This window comes from Rhinolophus ferrumequinum, chromosome 24, assembly GCF_004115265.2.
Source record: "Rhinolophus ferrumequinum isolate MPI-CBG mRhiFer1 chromosome 24, mRhiFer1_v1.p, whole genome shotgun sequence".
NCBI classification, from domain to species: Eukaryota; Metazoa; Chordata; class Mammalia; order Chiroptera; family Rhinolophidae; genus Rhinolophus; species Rhinolophus ferrumequinum.
This window is the reverse complement of record NC_046307.1, coordinates 7,940,252-7,953,388: the sequence shown is the minus strand read 5'-3', so window position 1 is coordinate 7,953,388 and position 13,137 is coordinate 7,940,252. Positions and strand designations below refer to the sequence as shown.

Genomic DNA, 13,137 nt, shown 5'->3' with positions numbered 1-13,137 from the left:
TGTTCATTCTGACTAGACATCTGTTAAATTATAAGGTGAAGTCAAAGATTATAGCTTAGAAATTGAAATCCCCTTTTAGAGAGAAAAGTGATAAATTATTTCTCCATGACAGCCTTAAATGAAAATGTAATGCTAAAAAGGTGCTCTAAGTGAATTCTGGTAAGTGATTTCTAGAAAGGTAAAAAAAAATTGAAAGGCAAAGTCAAACAAGGATTGAAAGAAAACATTTATTGAATCAATAATTTCTTTTTAATATCTACAAGCCAACACTGAACTCTATTTAAGAATGAACACAATGTACAAAAAAAGTATGCTTATATTATAAAAATATGTCAATTTTATCTTTTGGGTGCTGAGCAGAAGTCATTTTAAACAAAATCAAGGCAAACTTGCTCTCTAGAACTGCTATAATTTAATCCCGAGTGGAGGCTGACACGTCCCTGTGGAGGCAGGTGCTGGGCCCACTCGCCCAGCAGCACTTCCGGTCTGTGCTCAGCAGCACAAAGACCCAAAGAAGAACCTGTGTCATGAGACCTTGATTCACTTTGCCTTGCTTAACAGTTACAAGCATGTATTTCAGCAAAGTTATTAACAGTCAATCCTACTTAATTAGCTTCAATTTTAAAATGAGATACATTGCTCTGGGGACCAATTGACCTCCTGAGAGTTACAATCCCACTTAGGAATGTGGGAAAGCTGCCTCCATACTCAGATATCGTCAAGCTGTCCTAGAAAATTTGTGCCCCAAGTTCTATCTTAGAATTTCTGGTACTCTTGAATCTACGGCACCTTCCTTGGCATGTCCTTGTACAGAGTGTGGCCACTGAGCCTGGAAGTCAATGGCGACCCTGTGCTTACCATGGGGACACGCCCACGGGAGTAGTTGGTCGTTGAAGAAGCAGAAAAGATAGCGATTGGAAAAAAGTAAAATCAAATTATGTGCTGGGGAAAAGGGCCCCTGGCTTCCCTGTATTGTAGTTCCAGGAGTTAGATGACAACTATAAAAACTGTACGAATTTTAAAAGTCAAAATAGAAGTAGACTACATGGCACCCGAGCTGCCAATGCAGGAAATCGAGCCCGTCTTTTCTGGAGCTGGTGCCCCCGCAGGACAGCTGTACAAGGGATGAATGACACCAGGTGAACAGAAGTTACTATATGAACTGCAAGCTGCCTGTTGTGATTACTAGGCATACATGTTTCCCTTGACAAGATTCTGCTTGACACTGACACCTACAAAGGCTCAAAGTACAAGGACTGAGTGATCAATATCATGCCCCACCCCCCCGTCCCGGGTACGTTAAAAGAATTGGGGGAGCAATGCTTTCATGTTTTGCCTACACACACCCAGTATTTATTCAGTTACCTATTTCATAAAAGCCTGGGACTAAGGTGAGGGGAAAGGGATAAAAAAAAGAAAACAATCACTTTCAATTGCCTAATTCCTTAGCGCTAAGTTTTCAATTAATTAAGCCCCATTTGCTGCAGGAAATGTTAATTCTACCAAATGTCGTTAGACAAGGCTGGATGGGACAGAGACAGTAGTTTGCGTTCTTGTTAAAATGTAAATCCTAACTGGCTTAATGCTACACCCTTATGGGGAAGGAAAAGCATTTATAGAAATTTGTAAGAGTAAACATATTTTGGAACCTAAGAAACGTCCCATACAGGTGGGACGATTCAGCCAGGTCAGTATGTTCCACTGCCCCAAAATACGCAAAGTATGGAAAGGCCACTGCGTCTGCAGGTAGGAGGACAGGCCAGAAGCTCACCACACTGCTCCTGGAAACTGGACACCGTAATATGAAACATAAAATGAAAACACGTAAAAACGAAGGAATACAAAAGATACGAACAGCTACTAAGATGCCCAGAGCCAGACGGGAGGAGGGAGTTACCACAACGCTCAGATACAGCCACACCTGCTTACAATCACAGGTCCTTGCTCTCAAAATAAATATATTGAACATTTACAACAGAAGGAATGCAAACTTTTCTTTTTATTGTAATTCTAACTAAATAGACCAAAAAGTCATACTTCTAAAATAAGCTACAAGTTACCTTTTTTGTGAAACTGATGTGACCTGGTGCCACAGCTAACCTTTCTCTAATAGCAGCAGTATCATCAGCCCGGGGGCTCCCATACGAAGCAACTTCTTAAAGCATGCAGATATCTATTCTGCTGAAGTTTCAAATGGTCATTGTGCTTATGGGTCTCATACCTTCCAAAATATACATAAATGGTGACGAAGTAACAAATGATAGCAGATCCTTACCAATAAAATCATAAGGCAGAGGGTTGGCGGTGAAGAGATGTTTAAAATGGAAAAGAAAATGCAAAACAGTGCTAGCATTCACAAAAAAGATCATGCTAAGACCAGATCCATATTGATAAAAACTGGGATTTCGGCCACAATCTACAGCACTGCCGTGAGTCCATAGCCATGTGTGTCAGCTGGAGGAAACGCACAGGAGTCACGTGACAGCAGCTGCTTCGGAGCAGGACAGTGATGTCACAACAGGATGAACGCGATGCCATCACACTTCTTTGTTGTAATTGAAAAGAAAAGAAAAGCAGTCACGACAAAAAAAAAAAAATTAAAGACTAGTGGAAAGAGAAAACACAGAAATTCACAATGACCTACAAAACCAAAAGAAAAACCAAATTAGTTTTACACTTTAGGAGTTCATCCTTCTAAAAGGTGATAATTAAAACTTCTTCAATAAATATAAAATTACTTCACTAAACATGGGCTCCCGCACAGTATCAATAATCAAAATAGTAACTACAACACTGTTCGAAGGACACACAAATGGCACCTTGTCACCAGACTCTCAGGCCTCCTCCCCAACCAGATGTCTTAAAGTATTTCAGGTTTTCATAAGAGTCACCTAAAACTAATATTCAAGCTGCAGTAATACTGGGACTATCACTTAAAATACCCAGCCAAGGAAAATATTTTTGCTTTTTGTTCACAATTTTTAAAAACCAGAAGAAAACCCAGGCGACCCCTAAACAGCATGAGGGCACTGACCCCCGTAAGCTAACAGCATACTGTCGACCTGACAACAGCAATTACCTCATATTTTGTATGTCATATGTATTACTGTACCTTGTCTTCTTATAAGGTAAGCTAGACAAAAGGAGGCTATATTAAGACAGTCGTAAGGAAAAAAAATCCACGTGTAAGTGGACCCGTACAGGCCAAACCCATGTTGTTCCAGGGTCCCCTTATCTAGCTCTTAGCCCCCAGCTGCGCGGCCCAATCCACGTACTCACGGGAGCAGGGGCTATCCTGCCTTCGTATCCACGAGCTGCACGCTGGCCGGCATCCCGCCCCCGTAGCCTCCCTTGGACTGCATTTGGTTCTGAATGGAGCTAACCTAAAACAAGACAGAAACAGCAAATGGTGAGGTGAGTAATAAAAACTTTTGTTGGCCACAACTCCCTCATCCCCAAATACAAAAAAAAAACAACCTTTTTTGTAATTCACAAGGTACTTGGTAACATTATCAAAAGCAGTCAAAAGTATACCAATTATACTCAACTTTCAGTTCCTCAATCTCAAGTATCTTCTTAATTTATAGACACCTCACATGTATGATCACCTCAATTACTTAAATAGAATCAGAAAAACAAGTGTAAGTACACCAGCAAAAAATAAATTTTTAAAGGCCATGTGGTAAAATTTACATACTTGATACAGTCTGATAAACTAAGAGTCTGAGAATCCAAGGACCTGGACTGTAGTCCAGATTTATGAGTGTTGTAACTCTGGGTAAACTATCTTCTTTCAATATCCGGCTTCTTATCTGTAAAATGGTTAAAATGATAATCTATTCTAACTACATTATGGGGGTATTTTTTTTCTTTGCTGAAACAAAGGCATATAAAGTTGTTTGCAAACTATGACATGCTTTCTGTGTCGTCATTATTCCAATCTTATTCGTGTCCAATGAAGGAGAGAATAAGAAAATCAGGCTAGGTAGCTAGAAAAAGGAACCATGAGGCAGCTTTGGGGGGCTGAGCTAACAGCGAAGAATCAGCACAGCAGTGGTGTCTCACACATGGAATCCGCCCAGAGGGCCCTTTACGATTGGGGCGTGGGGGACACCATCCATCCACATGAAATACAGCAGGAAACATGACATGCAAGGTGCTTTGGTGACCCTGAGTCAATATGTTTACAGAAAGCAGTAAGACTTGTCTAAGTTATGTTGGAGCAAAGCAGGTTTCAATACATTCTAATAGAAGAGAATAGATCCAAAAGGGTTTAAGAGAGAAAATATGACTGGTTCTTAAAATGGGTACACGTTTACCCATTTATTGAAAAACTTACTGATGTGGAATCTCTTAGGCCTATGATTTTACATAATGTGTTGCTGTAGTCAAGTGACTACCTCAGAAGAGTGGGAGGTAATCTGACAGTGAAATCTACCAGCCGGTCCCCTTATAAGGACACCTGCTCAGTCTGAGGCAGCCGTGACCTATCCCATCAGCCCAAATTCATTTGCTGCTCCTTTCTGGTAAATTACATCATGTTTTGTACCACAAAGTTGATTTCACCCTGGTACCAAATAATTCCCCACTTAATACGACGTGTTAGCGCTTACAGATATTTCAGGCCTGTTTAAAAATGACACCTTTGTATCTGTACATGAGCCCATGCAGATTTTTTTCCTCCACAAATCAGTTCTTCAATTTGAAACTAAAAGACTTGGATTTTCTAATGGTAACCCTTCAGTGTTGAGCTTGAATGTACTGTGGTAACTATGGACATACAATAGTTTAACACAATAGGGCTCTATTATAAAAAGGGCCACAGAAACCTTTTCTATTGAGAAGTTAGTGTGAAAACTAGTCTTGGGAAGAACCGTGTGTATGGGGGAAAAAAAGAAACTCCAAGTCATCTGACCACCCAGTAGCCCGGCGTAGCCTGGCTATTTCATGTGCATCCAGTCACGTCCTCATCCCAACTGCTCAGTTCTTAGGATGGACAAACAAAAACAAATATTTCTTTGGATAAACAGCATGTCTACTTGTGGTTTTGTCTTCTGTGCATTGCACCGCACAGAACAATTCTCTCTCAGAGTCAGGCTTCTACAAGTGAGAACCATCACTGAATCGCTCAGGAAACCGGGATTTCACAATCCTCGGCCTAACGACTTAGAGCTCTGGGGGGAGGCGCTGTGAGAGCCTCCACGACAACAACTAATACAGGCCGTGACTATGAAGAGCCCTTATTTGGTTCTAAACAGCTAAACTACTTCATAAAAAGTCCACATCACTACGCAGAGAAAGCCGCATGGAGACTGTAGGGTAGAACCTCCACCGAGGGCCCATGTGGCTCCTGCATCTCAGCGGAAGAGCTCGGAGACATGGAAGCACTGCAAGCAAGGGCCAGTCCTAAGTTCTCCCTACGTCGATGGAAGAGCCACACACATGAATGCCAGTGGGACTGAAAGGAAATTCGGAGGTGTGTATAAACAAGATTTTAAAAGTTAAATACCATGAACTAAAATGTTCATTTGTCCCATATAGATATTCCTAAAACCTAAAGACACTTCTTGATGAGAAAGATTAAAATTCAACATATATAACAAATTTGAAACCATTCACTCTATTTATATTAACCGTAGGAACACAGGTCTTAGGGTCCCATTTAGTCTTTTCAACAAAGCTACTGAATTCCACTTTGACAGCAACCTGACAACCTCTTACATTTCCACAAAAAGCAGTTGAATAAAACAAAGTATTTTTCCTACAGATTTAAAACAAACAAGCCATTTCCTTTCACAGAAAGTAGAAATGTCCTTCCTTTGCTTACCTAGTAACTGAAGTTTGCCGTATCCAGGATACCCACCTGCCTATGTTAAGTCTTTTCTCTTGTTAAGTCTTTTGTTAACGCCATCCAGTGCGTATACAAGGGATCATAATCTTGTATTTATAAAAAGCCTTGTGATTTTCTGGTTCTAAACACTTTGGTCTCATTTAGACACATCGGTTTACTATAGCTATAGGGCGGAGCCCTAACAAAAACCCTAATTTGGTGGGGCTTCTATTATACTGCACTCTGTTTTTCTCTTAGACAAAAATTAAGGAATAAAAGAGTTCAGCTAAATCAAGTCTATTCTGAAATTCACTGAAACCACTACAGAAGACAGCAGATAAGATCTCTTTTTTCTTATTTCTCGTCCTACATATCTTACTGCTAAATCCTTTAAAGTATTTATTGAGGAGAAAGGTAGCTGTGAAGAGTTTAGTACCAGAAATACAAACAAATGCATTTACTTGGCAAATTAGATGAGAAATTAATTTTTCATTATTCATTTTATCTCTTCTATCTCACATTATTTACATTCGATGTCTACAAATTCACTTAGCACAGTGTAATCACTAAACACATGTGTCCCTGTCACACAGAGGCCTCGTGCACATGTCCCACTGACATACTTACTGAATTCATCCCACTGAACAGGTCTCCTGATCCCACGTGGGCCGTGTGCACAAAGTTTGTGGGCTCGCCGATCATGCTTCGGTCAATCCGCCGGCGCCTTTTCTAAAATACAAGCACAACATGTTGAGAAAATGGTCCTAACAGGAAACTTACTCTGATATATATACTATGGATGAATGACTTTGTGTAATAATATAATAAATTTGTCCATGACACACAAATACCTAGAATTTTATGGTAAAATCAAGAGAATATATGCACACCAAAAAAAATGATTGGTAAAGGTTATTATTCAGAACTTAAAACATTATTTGGTCTAGCTTTGGCCATCAACATATTAGTATAATAACCATTTGTTTTATTCTTTTTAAAAAATGAGACGTAAATTTATCATCAGTAATCATTATTGTTAGCAAAGAATACATTGTGATTTAAGTAGAACACTCTGGTTTGTAACATCAGTTCTCAGTGATGTTAAAACAGTCACAAGGTTTCCATGACTAGGTACTGTGACCTAACTGGGGGAGAAGGGCCGCTGGCACCGCCATCTAACAGCAGCGCAGCGTATCCCCGTTTGCTTCCCTCTCAACAGTATACTTCTGAAATTGCAGGTTGCCTCGAAACTAAGACAAGTTATGTATGAACTTGTTGGACTAGGCTGCCTTTGAACATAGTATTTTGTTTGCATCTCTTGAAATGTTGGCATGATCCTGATACATCCTCAAACCTTAACAAGACAGACCCAGGTGACAGCTCCTTAGGATTAGAACTTGATTTTCTACACAGTCATAAAAGCAGAAAGTTCACGCGTTAACTTCAGAAGCCAGTAGACGTTATTTTACTGTCATCTAGCTTTTGTTGCTGCAGATTGGAATCCCAAAATGGTGTCTGCAGGACGGCAGGCTTTGCGAAGCCTGAAGTGCGGAGGGGGCCACCTGGCTCAGCAAGAGGCCCCCCAAGCGGGCCAGGGCGTATTTCAAAGAATAAGATCCACTCTCAGGCCACTGGGAGTCCAGACCACCCTTCACCCTGGGAATACACAGAGTGACTTCTAAGCGTTCTGAATCTGCATAGTTTCCTCGGGAGGGAGTGTTTGGGGCTTAGCAGACGGCTCCACGAGGCCCACCTCTCCACGTCACTGATTATTCTAATTTCTGAGTTACTGCAGGAAGATGCTGGGAGAGAAGAGTCACCATGGTGCTCTCGGGCCACCACCCATCTCACCCCAAAATGTTTCTTGAAAGAATTAATGGATAGGATTGTGAATCAATATGCTTGTGAAAGGGGTACTCTACACATTCATAACTAATATTACAAACATCCTCAGTACTGAGGGAGGAGGTTCAAATGCGGATAACTGATTTAAAAGACTACTCTCACACTGAAAAGCAAGGGACAGGAAGAATTCAACTTACATCATAATGATTATGTTTGGTAATTAATTTATAAATCTGAAAATAGTGAATATTTTTAAACTTGAACTTTACTGAGTTGGGAGTCAAACTTTCCCTTTAGTATTAGGTATCTTCACACCCTCTGATTTCACTTTGATTTTACGAAATAAAAGTGGGAGCTTTCAGCCCTTCCTTCCCTAAGGCTTGAAGGAGCACAGCTCTTAAAGGGGAATGATCAAATTGGTTTTAAAAGGCCACTCCATGTTGGCTACCAGAGGAAAGTGGGCTGGAGGGGGCCAAAAGAAGTTGTTGTAATGCTGGCGAGGAAATTACTGAGATGCAACTAACAACAGCAAAGATGGAAAGAGGATAGATTCAAGAGGCGTTCCGTGGATAAAATCAACAGCATCTGGTTGTTGACTGGATTTGGGAACTGAGGGAGAGAGGTAAAACTCGAGAGATGCACAGATTTCAGATCTGAAAAGCACGTGCCCTGTCCACTGGGGGAGCTAATCCTTGAGGAGGGGTAGGCTCAGGAAGAAGATGAAAGATGCAGTCTAAGACACAATCCGAGGTACCAGCGAGACATCCAAGTAAGCGTATCAAGAGGGCAAGTTGGATATATGGAAATAGGATTCTGAAAGAGGCTACAGTGAAGAAACTAAGGGTCACCACCGTAATAAAGCTGTTTATAATAAAGTTAATGAGACTTCCTCAGGGAAAAAATGCACAGATGAACCTAACTAAGGTTGGGTGGAAGGAAATAAACAAAGGAGGCCAAAAAGAAACATCCTGAAGGTACAGAGAAACTCAGGGATGTCTCTTGAAAGTACCGAGGAGGGAGCAGGCAACACAGCTGAAACTGGCGCGGGGGTCAGTGGGACCCAGACATGTGCCCTGCACGCAGTAGGCCCTCCGGAGGCAGTGCCCATGCAGCACTAGGAGCGACGGCACTAAAGGGGTGCAGGGGTGTCCAGGAGGGAAATGGGGCCTCAGACCCGGGCAGGGAGAAGGGGAAATAAGGACAGTCTGAATTTGTTCCTGCGAAGATGAGAAAGACTGGATTACGCTTAATTTCTGATGAGAAAGATCCAGTAAAAGACTGAAGGTAAAGAAAACTGGAGGATTATCAGCATGATACGGTTACAGAGAAGGTAGGAAGGACGGGACCCAGACAGGCCAAGGTGTCCTCTAAACTTCAGTTATAACATCCTTAACGAATCAAGCCTAGGTTCCAAGTGTACTTAAATATTTTAAACTATAAAAATGTACTATTTCTCAGGCACATGTAGACATTTGCAGAATGCTGCTTTTTTGGTGTGCTGTATTAAGACTACAAGTGAGACAAGATTTAAATCTTGGGCAAACAAGGGGAATTCCAGAGGCGCCTCTGCAAAGAAAAACAGGAAGTAGCGCTCTCAGCTCTGACGTGCGCTGTTGTCAGGAGCAGAGTCGCTTCTTGTCCTGGAGACACACTTTATTTTTCACAGGGAGCTCTATTAAGACTCAACCAACTGAACAATTCTTGCCATCCTTAAAATATTAACTCTGACTCTGCATAAGACCAAGAACTAGAGGTTCAAAATGAGTAGCTGTGTTAGGGTGGTGGGTTACATCACATTTCTACATAAGTACTTGCCATCACAGTAAAATCATTATTAAAGATAATGAGCTAATAACCTGGAGTAGACGCAAGTAGGAGAGGAAATAAAGTGCCACTGTGTGAACACATTTGCGTCCCAATACGAAAAGACCAACTATAAAAGCACACTTAGGGACAATGGGGAAATTTAAAAACTGTAGATTACATGATAATGAAGAACTTTTAAAATATACTTTGAGGAGTGATAATAATACTGTGGTTATCTTTAAAAAAAAAAAAGGCTCTTGCTCAGCAATGTAAAGAAATGAACTATGGATATATACACTACAACATGAAGGAGTCTCAAAATAATTATGCTGAGAAGAAATGGCACAAAATAGGTACATACTATATACACTTCCACTTACATAAGGTTATAGAAAATGCAAACCATGGTCACAGAAAGCAGATCAGTGGTTGCTTAGGGACGTAGGTAAGGGGTGAGCGAGAGGGATTACAGAGATACCTGAGAACTTTTCGGGGTAGATGGATATAGTCACTATCTTGGTTGTGGTAGTGGCTTCGTGGACATATGTCCAAACTTATCAAATTGTATACTTTAAATATGAGCTATTTAATGCATGTCAATGTCTACCCACTAGGCTGTGTACCTGAAACTAATATAATATTGAATGTCAACTGTAATTTAAAACTGTAATTTAAGGCTGTTTAAACCTTAGAGATACATACTGAAATATTTTGGGGTAAAACGTGATGTCTAGACTGCTTTAAATTCTCCAGTGGACGTGGGTGTAGTTGAAACAAGACAGCCCCCCACTGATAACTGCTGCAGTAGGCACTACATACATGGGACGGGGGGGGGGGTTCTTTTCTATTTGTGCATATTTGATAATTTTCCTAATAAGTTTTTTAACAGATTTGTTCATTCATTTAGTTTCCTCCTACTCTTACAACTTTACAAAAAAACTTATGTATTGTGTACTAGTAAAAATAATGTAATACAAGTATGAATAATAAATGTTGAATTTCATGTCTGTTTTCCATTAGAACTTAATATTGTCCTCATTCTTTGTTGCTTTACAATTCTAAAACTGTTCCCTACCCACTTCCTGTCTTCCTCCCAAAACTATTAGAAGATATACTCTAAGGTTTTTAAAAATATACTACATAGCTACCAAGTAACATATCTAACTATAATATCAATTTAGTTTAACACTGTTACTCATGTATCATTCATGCACTCACATTACATGCTCTTTCTTTAAAAATAAAACAAAAATGGATTAAATAATAAGGTCCAGTGGCAAGGTCAGCATATTCAGAGGTCCTACTCCATCTCTCCTGATTTCTCAGCTCCGCGTGACAGCTCTAGTCTCAGGCTAGTGGCAACAGAGTTGCAGCAAGTCCAGCCCTTCCATCTGTGTGCAATGATATACAGAGGAATAGCCCTTTATTGAAAATAAGGCAAATTTCCCGTGAGGTCTCCACAGAACTTCCTCTGGCATCTGAGTTCTGTGCCCTTAACTAACCCTCACACACAGGATGTCTCACTTGGGCCAAGCTCTTGAACCCACTCACTGCTCAGGGAGAGGAGACTCCCATGAAAGGCACAGAGCCGCCTCAGGGATCCCCACGGCACGCGGGGCCACTGCTCAAACAGCATGTGCTACGCAACAGGAGGGGCAGAGTGGATGCTGTGGTGACAGTGATAATGTCCATCAAGGCAACTACCAGGAACTGTAAGGATTATTTATTTATTTATTATTTATTAAGGAGGGCGCAGCTCACAGTGGCCCATGCGGGGATCGAACCAGCAGCCTTGCTGTTAAACTAGCACCGTGCTCTAAGCGAGATAACCGGCCACCCCCTAGGCATCTATTTTTAAAACTTGGAATATAAAATTCAGAGAAAGGATTATTCTATGATTATTCTTCTGACAGACACTTCTCTGGTTTCCCACTAATCTCTCTGCTTTTGTTTATCTTGTATAAGCTGGTGTTTTCCAGGATATTCTAGGTTCCTTTTTTCCCCTCGTGTCTTCACTTTATTAACTCTATGCTGATGACTGATAAATCTATGTTCTCTTTTCTGGGCTTTAGACTATACGTTCAGCTGCTTACCAGACACCTCCACGGGAATGCTCAGAAAATACTTACATTTCCAATGTCCAAAACTGAACACACAGCCTCACTGCTGTAACCCTTCCTCCTCTTCATTTCCTTTAGGGAAACGCTTCCCCCCGTTCTTCAAGCCCGATTTGCGGGCTCTCCCTCATGCCTGCCCCCTCAGCTGTCACATGGACTCAGCATCAGTCATGTCCTGTGGGTTCTGCCCTTCATCCTTCCATCGCCCTGTCACCGCCACAGCCTTATTTCAAGTCCCTCCCACCATCACCCAGGTCACTGCAGTAGCCCCCAACTTATTACTTCCACTTTTACAGCCTTTTACCTCCTCCCTACATTCTTCGCCCTCTATCTAGATACACCTTTCTGAAGCAAAACTGATCACATCACTCACCCATTTAAAAACTCAATGGCTCCCCAAAACTTTGGTGATAAATTTAAAACTCCACAGCCTATGAAGTCCTGTTTCTCTCTCCCACCTCGTCTTGAACTTCCTTCCCTGCATTCTGAGCTTTCATCTGCTACTTGCAGTTCCCTAAATTCACTCTCACTTCTGTGCCCTCTGCCTGGAAGAGTCCTTGCTGCTGCTCTTTCCTCTGCGTACGGCCAGCCGTCCCTTACACCTCTGGTCTGGGGTTAGGTCCCTCTGTGCTCCGAGAGTGCCCGTGTTCACCTCCACCAAAGTAAAATTGCCCACTGGATGGAGGATATGCTCCTATACAGAGAGGACATGTAAAATGTGAGTCCACAAGGGCCCATGCCATACCTGGCATACAGCAACTCACCAACAAATTTTTTTTGAATGAATAAATTTATGAATGTATAAACATGCCATTCACATAGTTTTTAAGGTGGAATATTTCAAACACATTTTTTTGTAGCAATATAAATACTTCCCCTTCCTCACATTTCTAGAATAGTGACCAAGTAAAACTTCTAGAAAAACAGTGATTGCATGATCACTTAAAAGTTAGAACTTCCTCTAATAACTAGTCTCTGGAAAGCTCAGTGTGCAAATACTTGCCATTGAGGAGCAAATTCAGGCCAGGTCCCAAGGGTACCGGGAGGCCTGAGGTAGGAGCACAGGTGGTACAGCCTGAGGTAGTTCTGGAAAGGACAGAGCAAATAAAGAAAGGCCTGCCATCCAGGGAGGGCCCCCAAGATGGTACTTTCGGGCTGTAAAACAGCAATCTCATATACCAGTGTGGCCTAAGTTAATGAAAGGCTGAAATAGAAAGATATGCTACTGGCTTAACTATGTGACCTGGAGAAAGTCCGTTAGTTGTAAACACTAAATCTCCCCACTGTGAATTTTATCAAATAAACCCACGATTTCCAGGTTGTGTCAAGCATCCAGCAAACGCCCAGGGGCTCCTCAGGACTGTTTCAATTTGAGGGAAACACAATGACGCAGCATATGCATGGTACCGTGTGAACTACTACCTTGAGATAACTCCCGATTTCAACATTACAGCACACTCTTCAACGGTGTATCTTTGCAAAGCAGGTTTCAGTGGTTCTGAAAAAAAGTCCAGGAACTGTACAGAAGTCCATAAGGAA

General features: G+C 41.4%; 1 protein-coding gene across 8 annotated transcripts in view; it reads right to left on the bottom strand.

Moving 5' to 3' along the window:
- Positions 1–208: 208 nt before the first annotated feature.
- CDC42SE2 (CDC42 small effector 2) overlaps positions 209–13,137 on the bottom strand; it is a 105,023-nt gene continuing 92,094 nt past the window's right edge. For 5 of the 8 annotated variants that reach the window (XM_033096386.1, XM_033096384.1, XM_033096383.1 and 2 more), the window contains 3 exons: positions 6,458–6,559; positions 3,280–3,383; positions 209–2,640 (listed from right to left, as the gene is read on the bottom strand). In XM_033096386.1, coding sequence (XP_032952277.1) covers positions 3,291–3,383; positions 6,458–6,559 — 195 coding nt within the window. In that variant the 3' untranslated portion in view covers positions 209–2,640; positions 3,280–3,290. Of the gene's footprint in view, positions 2,641–3,275; positions 3,384–6,457; positions 6,560–13,137 lie in introns of all 8 variants that reach the window. The other 3 variants (XM_033096385.1, XM_033096390.1, XM_033096389.1) reach the window with 3 other exon arrangements.